This window comes from Montipora foliosa, chromosome 11 (assembly GCF_036669935.1).
Source record: "Montipora foliosa isolate CH-2021 chromosome 11, ASM3666993v2, whole genome shotgun sequence".
Classification (NCBI taxonomy): domain Eukaryota; kingdom Metazoa; phylum Cnidaria; class Anthozoa; order Scleractinia; family Acroporidae; genus Montipora; species Montipora foliosa.
The window spans coordinates 4,856,952-4,874,451 of NC_090879.1; the positions used below are offsets into that span (position 1 = coordinate 4,856,952).

General features: G+C 35.7%; 1 protein-coding gene across 1 annotated transcript in view; it reads left to right on the forward strand.

The window, feature by feature from the left end:
* LOC137974890 (transmembrane protein 180-like) overlaps positions 1–17,500 on the forward strand; it is a 32,502-nt gene that overhangs the window by 9,930 nt on the left and 5,072 nt on the right. The window contains exons 5-14 of the mRNA XM_068821895.1: positions 385–460; positions 1,791–1,854; positions 7,115–7,250; positions 8,403–8,483; positions 10,644–10,672; positions 12,067–12,144; positions 13,600–13,644; positions 15,388–15,465; positions 15,855–15,931; positions 17,044–17,127. Coding sequence (XP_068677996.1) covers positions 385–460; positions 1,791–1,854; positions 7,115–7,250; positions 8,403–8,483; positions 10,644–10,672; positions 12,067–12,144; positions 13,600–13,644; positions 15,388–15,465; positions 15,855–15,931; positions 17,044–17,127 — 748 coding nt within the window. The remainder of the gene's footprint in view (positions 1–384; positions 461–1,790; positions 1,855–7,114; positions 7,251–8,402; positions 8,484–10,643; positions 10,673–12,066; positions 12,145–13,599; positions 13,645–15,387; positions 15,466–15,854; positions 15,932–17,043; positions 17,128–17,500) is intronic.

Here is a 17,500-nt window from a genome sequence, read left to right on the forward strand (position 1 = left end):
TTTTTTGTAACATGTACTACAGGAAACCCAGTGTACGCTCATGGAGCGTCTAGTTTTATTTTGAAGTGCATTTAATTTATATCATGCAGTTACTATTTTTTGCTTGATATTGCATGTCCATATGATTGTTTTTTTTCCTCAGGCAACGAGGCTTTTCATTTTTAATTCCAAAACTAAATGTAGGTTGCCTGATATAAATAAAACTCTCTGGTCACCCTGGTCGACTGCTACTTTCAAGCACTGTCTTACTGTGGTTAATTTAATTAACTTCATCAACTCCTTTGATAAAACTACTGACTGTACTGAGATTTTTGTGTTTCACTCCCTACTGACAGTGCACCACAGTTTCCTTAGCAACTAATCCCTTTTTTATTTCCTGCACAGTTCTGCTTGCTCAGTGTGCACTTTTTGCAGAGATCTCAACACAGCAAGAGGAAAGACAGACTATTCTGAAATATTCGTAAGGCGCTCCAAGTAATTTTGTGAGCCTTTTTTTTTTGCTTATTCTTATTATTTTTGATTACGTGGTGTCAATCCAGACAATTTATATTTTAATGAAAGGTTCATTTGGCAGATTATTGTAAAAAAGGGACTTATTAATGCTTGTCATGTTATACGTAATTACCAGTATTGAGCTTAAAGACAAAAGATTCATCCACAAGAACCATCTTCTCTGTTTCAGCTGTGATTAAATTTTTCATCCTATAAAGCATGCATGTCAAGGCTTTAAAAATGTTTAAAATATTTAATGTACACCAGCACCAAGTCAAATAAAATCATCTGGCACGAGACAGATTACAATCTGTGGAGTCTCACTCCCAGGAGTCAATGGGATAATTTATTATTATTAATAATTATTTATTAATTAAAATGGAGGGGACATAGGTTTTGACTTATGATTAACCTGTTCACTCATCAGGTGCCCCGGTGCAATAATAACGTGCCCTTCAAACATTATATATTATATGTTATTTGCTGGCTGGGAGGTCTGTGTTGGGAAAAACTGTGCCAGCAGTCAGTTTTTTTCAATATGGACCAACCTAGACTGGCAAATAACATGTTTATTTTTTTCTATGGGATTGCTGTGAAAGGGTCTAAAATGTCCATTATGCAGCAGGAGATGATGTTAATAAAAAGGAGCCCATGGCTTGAAATAAAGTTGAGCAGTGTGCTTCAATCAAAGCAACACACATTCACATTTTATTCGCACATTAAATTTTTACATTTACATTTTACATTGTTAACGACACTTTTATGATGTTACAAAAAGCTTGAGAAGTTGCTAAAGTTAGAAATTTCAGTGCAGTCCGTACTCGGGTCCAGATGGGAAAATCTGGACTGCTGCATGTAGCGTGTGCGTTTAACCAATCAGATTCAAGGATTTAGGATTCTGAACCACTGAGAAACTGGGGAAGAAAATTAATGTATGTATCTCACTCATAGAGCCCAACCAAAAAATTATTGACCTGCTTCCAACTTAGTGGCTTCATAGCTTAGTTGGTGCAGTAGCTGTCCAAGCATTGTACGGGCATCACAGGTTCAAATCCCACTGCAGCCATGCACCTAAATGTTCGGTGTCTATGATCGAGACAATAAATACTTAGATACCAGTAATTGCTTAGATTGTCCAGATAAGTGTGATGATCACATCTCCTTTTCATCTATAACTTCAAATGGTATACATTTTGTTTCATTTGTTTATCATTGTTGTTACAATGTTAAGTTTATTACACTCGTCTGAATTAGAATAAATAACAGTTTTTCCTTCCGTTTTATTTTAAAATTTGTAGTCTAGTGGCCTCCATCATTGGATCTGTAGCCCTCTTCATCAGCTCAAGTGTTTACAAGGAAGAGGTAGGTTTTTTCTTGGTGAAGAGGAATTACCACTCACATAGCGTCATTTTATTTGTTATTACTTTCACCGTGATCCTTATACTTTTTGTCTTTATTTTAAATTACTGTATTAGAAGGAATGTTTTATTAATTAATTAATAAAACATCAATTTTAATATTTGACTGCATATATGTATCTTAGATACAACATTCTCCTGATTTAGTTGCATTTTTTTTATTCCATTTTCTTCATTTTAATAGATGCCTTCATACTACAAATAAAATAATGGTTGTGAACACTGAATAATTTTTATTAGTTTATTATTGGCAGTATAATTGAAGGGCTGGATGCAAAAACCTAGTAAGTGACAATTTCGGTCGATTTTTAGTTTTACTCAAAACTAGCCCAAATTTTGCAAGTTGACTGGAAATGAACTTAAGAACATTGCCCTGGTATTTTTTTTACCGATGTGAGCTTTATTTTTGAGAAATAAGCTATGCAAAAACACTATCGGCTTCGCGTTTGAAAACAATGGAATCAGCGAAGCGACACTTACCTTTTATTGTTCGATATATACATGAGTGTAGTAAGACACTACATCGGTAGCGCAATCGATTAGAGCAAAAGATAAACAATTCGCAAGGCGATGGTTCGACGTGCTTAGGGAACTCTTTTTTCGTTCGCACAGAGCTGTTTCTTTGTTTTTTCTTTTCTTGTTTTTCGCGGCAATCTGATCGATCTCCATGAACTTCAAGTTACATGAGATATGCGCGATGCGTGAAGCTCCAGGCATGAGCGGTTTAAAGTTGAATTTGTTGAGGTGGCTCGTTTGGTGTTCGAATGCCAGGAAATGAGCTAGATAGGGCATATATATATATAATTATTATATATTATATTATAATAAATTATACATAAAATACAGTAAACGCCCGCATATAAGAACAAGTAAATTAAGAACATCAGGCTGAAATTTGCCCAATAAATTACCATATAAATAAGAACAAATTCAGCCTGATAAATAAAACATGTTCTTAATACAAAGGGAAAGGGTATTACAATAAGGAAAGAATACAGTACAGTAACTTATATCAAAGTACTGTGGTGTTCAGGACCATTACAAACTATAAAATCTATTACAAAATAGCATTGTATGTTAATTAAACTTCTAGTAATATATAATTTGAAGTAAATCTGAAACCAATTTTAAGAACATTTTAAGAACACTTTCAGGCTGATTTCTCACTAAGCACCCCTCAAATAAGAACATTGTATATGCGGGTGTTTACTGTATGACATCCAACAGCAAAGCAAAAGAAAGCAAAAAAAAATTAATAAAAAATTGTGGAACGTCTAGTATGTACAACATAAAAGTTCCTTTTTATCCACGTACATGTCTCAGTCTTTAAATGTCTCACTTTGCAATCAACCTAAAAAATGTAACAAATTAGGAATAATACTTATGATAAAACATAAAGCAGCAATTATCTTGAAGGGTCGCATGGTGTTTAATTATTTAACTAGACAAGATCATAGCTTTTTGCATCCTTCTCAATCATCAGATCTAGCTCCAAAAATGCTCCTCATCTCCTTATCCAAGTTGCCCATTGATCGATATCTCAGGTGCTTGTGAACTGCTACAGGATGGTTCAGAGGTATTTCAAGTTGTTGCCAGTTCTTCTGCAAACTTGGAGGCATCACTGACAAGCAGGGAGAATCCTTTGGCTGCCACTCTTTCTTCAAAGTGTTGCACCATTCTTATCATGCTGTCTGAGCTTTCATACAATAATTGCAACTTGACTGCCACTTTAATTGATCTTGATCAGCTTGTACTCTCGCTCATTGGAACACAGACCTCTTCCTCCTTTTTCTCTTGGGAAATAAAATTTTAAAAAAAAGTAGAAATCTGATGTTTTTCCCCATTTCACTGATGATTTTCCTTGTCTCTCTGTCTACTTTCCATAACTGCGGCCAGTGTTGGGTCCACATAGGGTTTGTAAAGCGCAGACAAGGCAAACTGGTTGGTAGCAGTGACACAATTATAGTCGGGCAGGGGGCATGTCCAAATTACTGAAAGCCTTTAGCTGACTCCTTGTAAGGGCTATGAGCTTCTCATCTTGCATCACCACAGGCAGCCCAGACTCGGAGGGTAAAACATTACCACACTTGAGCTTCGATATGGTGAGAACAAATAAGTGAATGGTTGATCAACCGTGTCCAAATTCGTTGTATAAAGCGAGCCTCAAAGGATTTTGAATATTTGAATATTTTTTGCTGTTTCTCAGCAATGAATACTTGCTGGACCTTGAAATTTAATCAAAGAGAAATAAATTTACCCATGTGGCCATCTCCGGAGTTTGAGCATGATTGATGCCGGAGAAGTGTGATTTTATCGGTGAGATGTGAGGTAAGCTAGAAATTACTTTCCAGCTTTTCCTTTATTTGTGTACGAGTGACAACCTGGGAAGTTGAGAAGTTGCTTTTGCATTCAGTCAGGCAAATAACCACACAAAAAGCATATAGCCACCAGGACAATAATGTATGGCTTTTTTTAAGGAGAACTTTTGCATGTAAATGTCTTTTTCAGTTTGTTATCGAGATTCCCATACAAAATCCGTATAATTTTTTACCTCGAAGTCTGGGCTGCCCATGGCATCACAGCCTCTCTTATTCCCTAGAATTTGTAGCTGGAACCTGACTATATGTTCAAAACTATTGCTGTTTCATCAAGATTGATATCTTAATTGAGCATCTTGAAGTTGCTTGCCTCTTTTGGCATGCATGACACTGGATTTCTTTGGATTTCCACTGGAGATCCACATTTTGGATGGCTCTGTTAATAGATCAAAGCAACCTTTTTAAGTTGTGCTCAGATGCAACAAATGCTTTAAGGTTGTCCACACAGAGCAAGTGGGTTTCTTTGGTCTCTTAACGTTTAGACATTCCGTAACCTTCAGTGACATTTGACAACCAGGCGATGGGGTTCAGGCACAGGGTGAAGAGGCATGGGCATAAGGCTTCTCCAGGGGTCAGTCAATTGTTGATTCTAATAGTCATGGTTTTCTCGTTTCCTTGTTTTGTAGCAGCTACGTTCTTAGTATTCCAACTAGCACATGGACATGGACTTGGACTTGGACTTGGACTTTGCACCCCTTTGTTTGCCTTCCATCAGATCATACATGTATTCATTCAGGTGGCTGTCCAACGAGATCTTAAGGAAAGACATGAACCCATTGTAAATGTTATTATTATTATTATTATTATTATTATTATTATTATTATTATTATTATTATTATTATTATTACTATGTCCATTCCTTATAGACTCAGGCAGGATAATTGGCATGGTTTAAATATAGTCCTTGGGAGCAGGTTACCACAAGTCACCACGGGTTCCAGGTCTCTCAGTCTTTTCTTTCTTCTTAAAGGGATAGTACTTTCCTTAATAGTATCTTTGCTGTCCCCAGCAATGCTGTTTTCTGGATCACTTCCAACCTCACATTCACACTGATTCGCTTAATGTACTCCTTAAAGATGTTGTAATAATAATAATAATAATAATTATTATTATTATTATTATTATCATTATCATTATCATTATCATTATTCATTATCATTCATTATTATACATGAATATAAGAATTGGACAAGCTTGGAGTGCACTCAACAAAACGATGAAAGTGTGGAAATCAAACCTACAAAACCATCTCAATGTAGGTTTCTTTCGGCTACTGTTGAAAGTATACTGTAACAGAACTTTTTATTTTGCTGAATGCTGGACGATGACTGGAAAGATGAGGAATAGATTGGATGGTACGTACACAAGAATGCTCAGAGCAGTTCTTGGCGTTTCCTGGAAGGAGCATAAAACCAATAAAGAACTGTACAGCAACCTTCCTAAGATTACAGATAAACTGAAGATCAGGAGACTGCGCTTTATAGGACACTGTTGGAGAAGAAAGGATGAGGTGGTAAGTGAACTACTACTCTGGGAGCCAAAGCATGGTGCAAGAAAGAGAGGAAGACCAGCTGTGAAATTATACTGATTTGAACATTGCTGAACTGAAGAGGATTATGGGAAACCAGAAGGAATGGATGAAGCTAAAAAAATGGAGTTCGAGTTCGCTCGAAATAAGCAAGCAAGCATAATTATTATGACTCACATCAGTTTTGTATCTTATCTACAAACTCCTTGCTTCACCTGGTGCTTGTTTATGTGATACAACACTACTTGTCATCTTGTAGACATTTAACTAAATAAAATATAAGATGTTTCACAAAAAAAATATTTCATTTTCTGTAATTTTGTCATTGCAGGTAAACTTTTAACATTTTCAACAACTGTACTATTTGAAAGGATTGAATCTACCCTTGGCAACTGATTCGCGAAAAGGCAAATGTTATGGTACAAAAAAAATGGCACTGATTTGATGTAACCATCTGAAAATGCCCTATATTTTGTATTTTAAACACACTAAGTTCATTTTTGAGATATGTGTTTAATTGAGGCTTATAATTATCTCAAAAATGAACTTGGTCAGATCCCCATTTTTTATCGCTGAAAAGTGATTAGCAGGATACAATATGAAACTCTCTGCAAAATTGCAAAAATTCTCAGTCTGTAGCGCATTCAGGGCCACCTTAAACTTGAATCTGCTACAGAGATTTTTTTCTAACTTTTTGTTTGAGATATAATCTTATGGTGTTTTAGATGACTCTTTGTTGTCATGGTAATCTATCAAATCACATTTTATGAGTGCATAATTACCGTATTGGTGTTTCATTTGATTCCATAACATTGCCTTATTTAATGTTGTAGAGTTTAAAATCCTTCAGTAAGACATTTCCTTCAAAATTGTTGAAACCGATTTGAACCACGTTAAAGTATAAAAACAAGGGGTAAATAATGACAAATTGTTTCGACCGTTTTACAGTCATTTTCAAGTTCAAGTTCCACTTTTTAGATTTTTGTTTCTGTACATTTATTGTCTTTTCCAATCTTATTTAAAATAATGTTACTTTAATAAGAAATTTCTTATTCCTTTCGCTCTGTTACCTTTTAGACTTAATTATTGTATTTTAATCTTCAATTTATTATTGTCATTGGATTAAATTAACATTAATTTTTAGCCTTTTATAATTTAAAACATCTGTATCAGTGGAATTTTTCTCAACTTGAACTTGGAATTGAAATTGGCCATAGAAATTATGGCCAAAAATTTAATAATGTTGTCATATTTTTATCATCACTTGTTTTTATACCGTAAATGTTTGTTGTCACAGGATGGGAATTTACAGTCCTTTCAAGCTGTTTGTGTTGTCATTGCCATTCTCAGCTGGTTATTGATGAGGTACACTGGTCTGAATGTACAAGTTGCTGTGGAGGCATGTGACACCACTAGTACTACATCAGATCATGGTGAAATTATTATAGGTTTTTTTCATCTTCACTTTAACATGTTACATATCAAAAAGGCCTCAGGTTCATTCTTCAGAGTTTACACAGTCTTGAAAAATCCTTGAATTTTACTAAGGGAATCCAAAAAGATCTTGAAATGAATTTCATTTTGTTTCCTAGAATTGAGTTATTCCTTAAACTTTTTAGCATCTTCAAAATTAAACGACTGTGTTGAACATGCAGGGTAAAATTAAAAGTGTCTTTAATCAGCTTTTAGAAGCTGACTTAACACTGACAATGACATTATCTGGCTTTTGGCTGGATTCTTGTTGTTAGCAAACTTTACATAGCCAGAAGCTTGACCTATTGGTGCTCCTATGGGGCAAAACTGGCCAAGATGCCAGTGGAAGTGCAAGCTAGGACTAAACTGACCAGCAATATTTATGTGCATGACTAATTTCAGTTCAGGTTTTTTGTACATAATTTGAGTAGGACTCATCACTTGTTCTCAGTTCATCAAATAAAGTCTGGAAAATGTATAATTTAATTACAAAATTATGTAACAATCTGTTTGTTTGTGGGACTGTGATTCAAATCAAACTTACACTTTAACCCATTGGAGGTTCTTGAAAAACTGCAAGCCAGCAAGCCATGCAAGTCTAAGCACCCATTTCAAATAGCACTGATAAACATTTTTAAACGGTTAGCTTTCGGTAACTGTGTGGTTCGATCACATGTTGACTCTCATGTTTACTCACATGGCTTGCATGTCTTGCTTTGCATGGCTCGCTGGCTCGCTGGCTCGCATATTGTACAACCTCACTCCTGGATTAAGTGAGACTCAACAGATTTTACACTGTCTAATGCCAGGTGATTTTACTCGTCAACTGGGAGGCAGCCTAGGGCACCTTTTTGGATGCAGTTGTTCCTAGTGAATTCAGATCTGTGTTGCACAATGTTGTTAATGGAAAATGGTTATTGTGGCCTGTAATTAAGTGCTCCTTGTCAGTGGTTTTCAGGGCCAAGAAAAGTAAGAATTTCAGCTTTGGAAAAAAAAAGAGGTAGCTTTGGAGGGTCACTTCCATTATTGTTACAAATTTAAAGCTTTTACATGTTAAGTATCATTTCATTGTTAACAATGAACATGCATGTATCTCCTGCTTGTTGTTTTAGATCATCATGATGAGAATTCATTGAAAGGTGGAATTCCTCTGTTTACCTTGATGAGGCAAATATTAGGTCAAAGGAGCTTTGGTATGTACAGTAACTGTGGCTTGGATCATTATTATACAATTATGCAGAATTGATTTAGTTACATCACAGGCTACACGTATGCTTGGGAAAACCTAATGCCTCAGTGCATACAGTGACACTGATGCAGAGCTATAATTATGTAGGACACAGCGTGAGCTAGCAAGCCTTGCACATAATATAAGCTAAACCTGACCTACGTCCTAGCCCTACCATTTTCATGAGGCGTGGGTAAGGCTTAGTTTTTAAATCTATTAAAGTGTAATATAATGTTTTCAGACACTTTTATAGAAGTTAATCCTGCTTACCATCCCATACTGTTTCTTTCTTGTTTCAACATATTTTTCGTTGCCATATTATGCACTTACCGGTATCTCTTGTAATCAATTGAAGTCACATCACCCTGACCCCCGGGACCTGGGTGGGGTGGGGGTGGTTCTAACATTTTCTACAGTGATACATTTTATTTCTTTTCCCTGCCCCTCAATCCCGGCCATTGCCAAAATTCTCCCCAGAGTGCTACTAAGGTTTTGCTAAGCTGGTTTTCATAGAAATTGGTTGCTATGCATTCTTGAAAAACGTGAAAGCTGTGACAAGGTTTCATCTTGTTACCATACTAATGCAAAAGGTAGAATATTGCTGTGCATATATTTGTAGCACATGGAATCCGGACTGAAACGCATCCGGGAGAAAATGGAAACAAATGTTACAAAGATTTAACAAACTTTTTCTACTATTTCTTGACTCAAAACTATTGTTGAGCAATTTAAATCTTTGCAACTTTGTGCAACAAATTTTTGAGCAATCAATCGTGCATGTGATTGAGAGCTCTGTGATAATTTGCTCATAAAAAAGCCCCTTATAGTGGTTACAGAAGGTAAAATCAGAGACTCCCCAAGATCCCAAGACCCTTGTTTGTGAATCTGAGACTGTGACCAAAACATGTACATAATTATAAAGACAAGTCACAATGAAATAAATGCAATGTAAACGACACTTTGAGACTCTTCGCAAAGGCTGTCAAGATTTTGAGTTGTGAATTCGAGACTGAGACCAAAACATGTAAGACTTCACCCCAAAATAAATACAATGTAAACGACACTTAATGAGACTCTTCGCAAAGGCTGTCGAGATTTCGAGTTTGTGAGTGCCGAGATTTTGGAGGTCATAAAATGTTATCTGTTGTTCTTTTTTTGCAATCCCCAGTCCCTAGGCCTTTTTTTGGGCTAGAAATGTCTTTCGTCTTTGTGTTGCTGTTTGTTGGTTACCATCTTGAATAATTAATCAGTCATGCTTGAATGAAATCGAACAAAAGTAGTGCGTGAAGCACCTCCTGTTATGGTGTGTCTTGGTGTTTAATTAATACTGAAAAATTATTTTCAAAAGAACAAATGTACGGACCAAAAAAATGTTCTAATTAAAAAATTTCCGCCCCAACAAATCATCAAAGTTTTATTGCCTGAAAATGTTTCATAACACATATTTAGCAAAAGGTGCAAATCAGTGTAATAATATTATTATTGTGAGCACTGTGCAACCACTGAAAGGCAGACCCAAAGTGGCTGTTGTTTCTGCCACATTGAAACTGGAACTCTTTTCGATGCCCATGCTGTTGAGGCTACAATGTAGCATTACAGGTCCCGCTTATACTTAATTAATTAATATCACCTGCATACTGTTTCTCTCTCTCTCTCTCTCTTTTTTCTGAATTCCTAGTTGTAAGACATAATAAAAAATACTTATAATAATTAGCTTGCCATTTGGTTGTTTTACTCAAACACGGTATCAAAAATGCAGAATGCTGGCCATGCAACTTCCCCACCAAAAAACACAGTTTCCAGCAGTGAGACATTTTGTGTATTGGCTTATACACGTGTAAAGGTGAATGTACCTATATATAAAGCTAACCATAGACTTTCTCTATGCTTTAAATTTAGGCTCAACTAGGTCATTCAAATATTAAAAAGACTTAATAAAATAGAACCTTCTAATATTATTATAGTTGCAAGAATTTTGTGTCATACATTTTTATGAGAGAAATTATAAGGTATTAATTTGTAACCAGAATAACATAATACACACAGATGCACAGTGTAAAATGCATTCCTACTGTTTTTATGCATATCTAGTCTGTCAAGCTATTAATTTACCATTACTTTGCAGTTTGCATTGTTGCCATCACTTTTTTCCAGGTTTGTGTTTTGTAATAATTATTTTTTTAATTGTGATGATCGATTCAGTTAGTTCAAATCTTCAATCTTTGCAGAAAACAATATTGCTAAAAAGTTTTTCTTAACTTTGACAATCATTGTCTCTAAAATATTTTTTTTAATCTATTCTTCATCATATGTTACATTCTCCTTTAATTTACAGCATGTGTATTTATTTATTAACAATTATTTCTTAGTAATGAACAGCTCATTAATGGCTTGATTGTTTCAAGTTTCTATATTTCCAGACATATTTACAATATAATTTATAAATGCAATTAGAACAGTAATTAGAAAACAATGGGAATGTGTGTAAACAAATACCCACAGGGTTAAAAAGTTAAGTGCATGGAATCTGATTCCCAACAAAAGATATCATGCATATAGATTTAATCTGATCATGCATTGAATTTATACTCTTTATTGTTCATTCTTGGTAGAGCAGACAGTGTAAATTATTTGAGTCCTGTCCTTTCCTGAAGTTTTTCAGGCTTCTAATTTGCAATGTCCCCTTGAGCTTAACTGCAAATGATCCCCTCAAAAATGAATGATTGAGTAGTTATATATTAAAGCAGTGGTTAACCCATTGACCCTTGAGGTGCCCTAGGATGCCGTCAGTTGATATTTTAAGTAAAGTAGTCTGGTGTTACACACTTGGAGTAAAATCTGTAAGTTTTGGCACTCCTAGGAGTCAATGGGTTAAATTTATCATTAATGTTGTCGTGCAATTAAACAAGAAACATTCAAGAAACACAATATGGTGGGCCATACAACTTGGGCAGGGGATGTGCTGGCAAGGCTCGGATAGAAACTACCGACCGGAAGGACCGGATTAGGGGTCTCAGCAATTGCCACAATGCTGAGAGGGTGCCTCATGCCTGTGCTGCAAATTGCGGGCATGGTGGCTGCCGTAATGTCCTGGGGCCAAGTTAATTCACTCTAGCAGTAGTGTGACATTGTCTCCTCCCTAATGGGGCTTCAGCACAGGACTGAAAGTGTGTCGCAAGTGGCAATTCCCCGTCCTTGTTTTATTTAAGACTTCTGAGGCTAGTTAGATGGATGACATTTACAAAAGAGAGTTAACGATATTGTTTGGCTATGAAAACAAGCAACAACAGGCAGGGTAGGAGGTGTAAGTTCAACATGTACAAGCAAAACTTGGAATTGGCAAATCGTGCGAGATAGGATGCAAAGTAAATGCAAAGTAAATGCAAAGGAAGTCAGCTGATCAGAGGAAAAAACCGTAGGAACTGGAGTCCAGTGATTATTGCTAGCTAACAGTAACTTTAATTTATATTTTATGCTAAAATATCACTGACAATAAATAAGCAGGATATAATTATTTTTGAATCATTCTTCCTTTCTTTTATCCCCAGGATTTCCACAAAGCCTTTTGCGGCAACTTTTTTCTCATTTTTGTGGAGCATCTCATAGGATCTGATGTTCTACCAGCTGTATGTTAAACACCTGTTCTGCAAGCTTATTAGGCAAGGTGTCCCAGGTTGCTTGAAGCATGGTTAGCACTAACCAGTGCCCAAATACATGTATGATGGAAACCTTAGGTTTTGATACCTCTTAACCAATGGTTAGCACCAACCAGGCCTCAAGAAACCGGCTCCTGGAATTTACATGTAATTTGTGCTATTACGACTGGCAGGATTGTTAAGATTGTGTTCCTTGGGTGTGACACGTCACTTTGCCCTCTTCACCTAGGACTATAAATGGGTTCAACTTGGTACAGTACCAGCAATGCATTAGTGCAACAAACAATATGATAAATTATCATCCCATCCAGGAGAAGATAGAAAATTGATGCTCCTAGTAGTTGCCTTAAATGATGTGGAATTATCTTGGATACAGTAAACTGGCTCAATGGGCCAGTAGTGATCAGACCATTGATGATTCATGAAATGATATTCTATGTTGATGTGCAGTGGTTCATAGATTCATGGAAGTTTATCAGGGAAGGCTATCCTCATCAAATTTTTGGCAGTTTTTTATTTGGAAAACTGCTAATAATTATTAATGTCAATATGTATTTTTCATCCTCTCAGTATGGGTCATAACAGCTGTAAGAAACATGAATACAAAAGAATACAAAGGTGGTCAGCATTAATATTTATGAAATGATCTATACACTGTTACAGTAGCTGTTTCCTATCAATTTCCATGAACCAAATATGAACACAATTGTAATATTATTATTATTTAATGCCTTGTGCAATACCTGATCTCCAAGACTTGACTCGTGAAGATTAATTAGTGTAGTTAAAATGATAATAATTATCATTATTGAGAACTTTCATTTGCCTATCTTATCTTAACTTCTTGTATTAATTTAAAATACATGTAGTTTTATTACAATAATATTTTAACTTGCCGTGTTGGTCTGAGCGATACATAGTTCAATTATAAAAATAGAAATAGAAATAGATAGCAAGAAACAATACAATATTGATATAATTGGATTTACTATTACGTTGACACATTTAACAAGTGTCCCCAATTTGTATAGGGTACATATAATTGCCTTCGGCTAGGTACTGTACAGACCCTCAAATAAAGTGATTGATAATTTGATTGATTGATTCAGAATAATAGTAATTATATTAATTATAATAATTATAAAATTATTAACTTTGTTATTAATTTTTCCTGGCTAAGAAAAGCAGACTTGCGGGCTAATCATTATGTTGCAAAGCAATACATGCAACTGCTTTAAAACTTAATTAATTGCCTCTTATTTTCTGTGCATAGTATTATTAATTATTAATTTGTTGACATGCAGATCCTATAAATTCTTAAAAACTGTTTTGAATCAAGCAATTAACGCTTGTTGAAAGGATGGAACACCAGTGCTATATGTAAACTAACATCTCAATGTGTAATAATATAATCTTTATTCCCAGATAATGTACAGTTTGCTAACTGGATCTGTTTTCTTGTTGCCAAGGGTAGGTATTTACTGAACATTCTTCCTTCATTTAATTCTTATTTCATAATTTTGCTCAGTCAGCCCCATTTGTGTTCGTTAAATATAATCTGAAATATTGGTCAATCTACAGAAGGTTTCCTGGAAAAACAAGATCAAGGATCACCGCCGGATCAAGGATCACTGGATCAAGGATTACGATTTATGTAAAAAACAACACCTGACTGTCAACAGCCATGTTATCTTGTGTTATTCCATGTCCATCACCGGAAATTCTTGTGGTTTACAACAAAAACAACTGCGCGGAAAAATGAGTGGGGACTCGGGTCAAGGCAAGGTGGGGGAGCCTGTAAGCATGTTTTTAAATTCTTCATTCCCCCCACCTCGCCTCAACCTTAGCCCCCACTCATTTTTTGCACACATTTTTTTCTCTTTCATGACTATCTGGGAGCCTGAAACAGGCTATTTATTAAAGAGAAAAATGTTACACCCCTTAGTCAGGAATTTCACTCTACCCCAGTAATACGGCCACCCCATTAATATGGTCAATTCAACTGTCAAATCCCGTCAGAAAAACGACTAAAACGTCCTCTTCTAAGGAAGTGATTCTTCAGATGCATTCCATCTGCTTTTTCTAAGGATATGAGGTCAGTAAAAATCAGTTCAAAGAGATGAAATTAAAACAGCTGAAAATTTGCTGTTCACTCCAGCAGTCGCCAAAAATGGCTTTGTGTTTTGAAATTGCACGGAAAGTCAGATACACAATCCCATTCTGACATTCGGGAAAATTTGGAAATTTCACGTGAATTGAACCATTTGCTACTTGTTCTAAATATAGCATGTATACAAGTGAACCTGCGCTGTAGTGTCAGTCTTCAATAGTTGTCTTGGTAGTTCGGAGCTAGTTGGTAGGCGAAAATTGGCACTTCTACAAAATGGTGTGGCTTTTTCAGTATTTAGTATATTTATATTATTTTATTATATTATTTTGTGCCGATTTCACTTATTTTCACTTGAGTATATGAGAGATCTTGTCTGAGTCATGAAGGGGTGCAATCAATCATGTCCAAGGCTGCTGCCTAAGAAAAATTTTTTGGAGCCCTTCAGGCTTCCAACATTACATGTAAAAGTTAGTAGCCTGAGTCATTTTTTCAAGAGCCCAGAATTAATTAATTAAAAGTGAGGATGAATCACCTTGTGATAAGTTAGGCACCCATTTGGGCTACTCGTTCAGAAATTTGGTCGCCTGCACTCTCAAATAAGGTGCCCCAGGTGACCAGGCAACTGTTAAGTCGCAGCGTTGATGTCTATTAATTTTTTAATTTATTTGATTTATTTTGAACTGATCCTTGATCCGGTTTTTCTAGGAAACCACCTACAGAAGTCTCTGTTAGCAGGGAGGAAGGTGGTGGCTTAGTATAACAAGGGATAGGATAAAATTTTTTAAGTTTACTGAATGTAGGCTGTCACCACTATGATGAGGGTGGCAACATCAACTAAATAGGCCACTGCTTTGTACTTACAACTGGGACCAGTAGAGAGTTAACTATAAGTATTAAAACAGTTACAGTATCAGCAGTGCCATGTAGCAGCACAAAGTAAGACATCGCTTTGATGAACCAATTATCATTATTATTATTGTTATTGTTATTGTTATTGTTATTGTTATTATTATTATTATTACTTTCCAGATTGATAACTGGTCTTTTACTTCCCTAATAGTTTTTCAAATCCTCTAATTCAACTTCTGTTAATTGATTTGCAGATACTTGTTTTGGCAGCAAGTCCATTAGTAGCCAAATTTGGCTCTTACAAGCTCATATTATGGTCGTTTTATATAAAGGTAAATACTAGAAATATTTTAAAATTATTATGTACCAAGAAGATACTATTAAAGGAAATAATGGTTTTTGCTTTTTGCTGATTTCATTGGCTAATAGTAATGACAGGCCTCAAATGATGCTGCATTATACAGGGTTGTGCAGTTAAACTGGGCTATTTTGCTCTCTCTTTGTATCTTAAAAATCAATATATTATGAAACCCTCAAAACAATGGTCCAGCCACTGTGTTTATACTTTAGACTAACATACCACTGCAATGAGCCTGGTCTATTGTTCTTGTGGATTTGATACTCACCCCATCACTCATAATAAGCTATACCTATTACACTTGTACAGTAACTGTTGTAGGTTAACCATTTTTCATTTTTATACATTTCCTTTTCTTGTTAGGTGTCATTGCCTGCTGTAGTGTTTTTGGCTGGACGAGATAATATTTGGGTTTTGTATCTGTTTCTAATCATTGACAAGTAAGAATATTATATTTGAAATAAAATATTATCTGTTTAAAATAATAACGAACTGTAGTATCACCGAACTAGTGGACTAATGCAAATCCTGCATTTTGATTGGCTACACTACTAGAGGACTATTAGTAATAGTCCTCGAGTAGCGAAAAGCGTGACGCTTTCTTTCCTTTTATTCTCAAATAAATATTTCATCAACTTGCATTTGCTAACTTTGTTATCGCCTTTTCTGTCTGACTAGTTGGGTGATACTAAAACAATTAGACCCTTCGCCCTCAAGGGCCACGGGTCAATAGCCCATTCAGCCTCGCCTCACGGGCTATTGACCCGTAGCCCTTGCGTGCTACGGGTCTAATGGTTAATTATTAAGTGTCAAGTATATTTAGCCCTGCATGTGGCACTAGTTGCAGACACTGTACAGCTCAATCATCAACTCATATCAAAATAATACCGTACGTAATAGGTTAGTTTTTGAGGAGCGGGGAAAACTGGAGTCTGGAGAAAAATCTCTTAGAGCAGAGAAGAGAATCAACAAACTCAGGCCACATGTGACAACACCAAATCTGGATTCTAACTTGGGCCACATTGGTGGGAGGCGAGTGCTCTCACCACTGCACCACCCCTGCTCCCCGCAGTCACATTGCATTTTGATCTGTAAGAGATACTGTATGAATGCAAATGACTATAATGATTCCATTCTCATGTGGGGAAGGTCTGACTTGCTCATGGGAAAGTAAATGCAATTTTAATATTATCCCCTATCCCTATGGAAAACTTTGATCTCATCAAAAGTTCAAAGAAAACAATAATATTTGTCATGGCCAGATTTGAGGAAAGTCCTAGTATGTATTACCAAGTTACAAAAACCAATCAAGCATTCAGCGTTGATTCTGATTTGTTTAAATTAAAGCACTCTTAGTACTAATCAAAGTTTTACCCATGACAACCTACAGTTATTGGCGACAGAGAGCCTAGATTTAGCACTTACATTGCTGACTGTGGAGAGCCTGCTTAAGCAGTCTAGGTCAACATTAAATTTCCTTTGTTTCCCATGAAGTCGTCCAAACTTACAAAATGCTGTAAAATATCATTTGTTTGTCTAACTTTGTTTGCAGTTGCCTTCCATCTGCGGCAGCTCCGCTTTTCAAGTTATCTGTCTCTGACTTCATTGATGACGACTGGGAAAAATACAAGAGAAAGTAAGCAATTACATGTAGCACTGATATTATACATGGCATCTGTAATCGTCTTTGGTTTAAAGCAGCTCGAAAATGTGGTAGTATAATGGTAGCATTCTTAAGTGGTTAGGTATTAAGGAAAACACTTGTACACATGAGGTGACAGACTTCTCAAAGTGGCAAAATTGAATGTACCTAATAAACAGTATAATACCGTAATATTCATCTTTTTATTCATTCAAAATATTTGCTCGTGTCATGCATCCAGGGCTCTAGTATTCTTAATATTCGCAGCAACTTTTTATGCTTGCCTTTAGCTTATTTTGATTTCCTGGCCACAATGTTCTTACCCTAATCCCTTATTATTTCTTTTCTCTAGTCCTTTTTGTTTGTT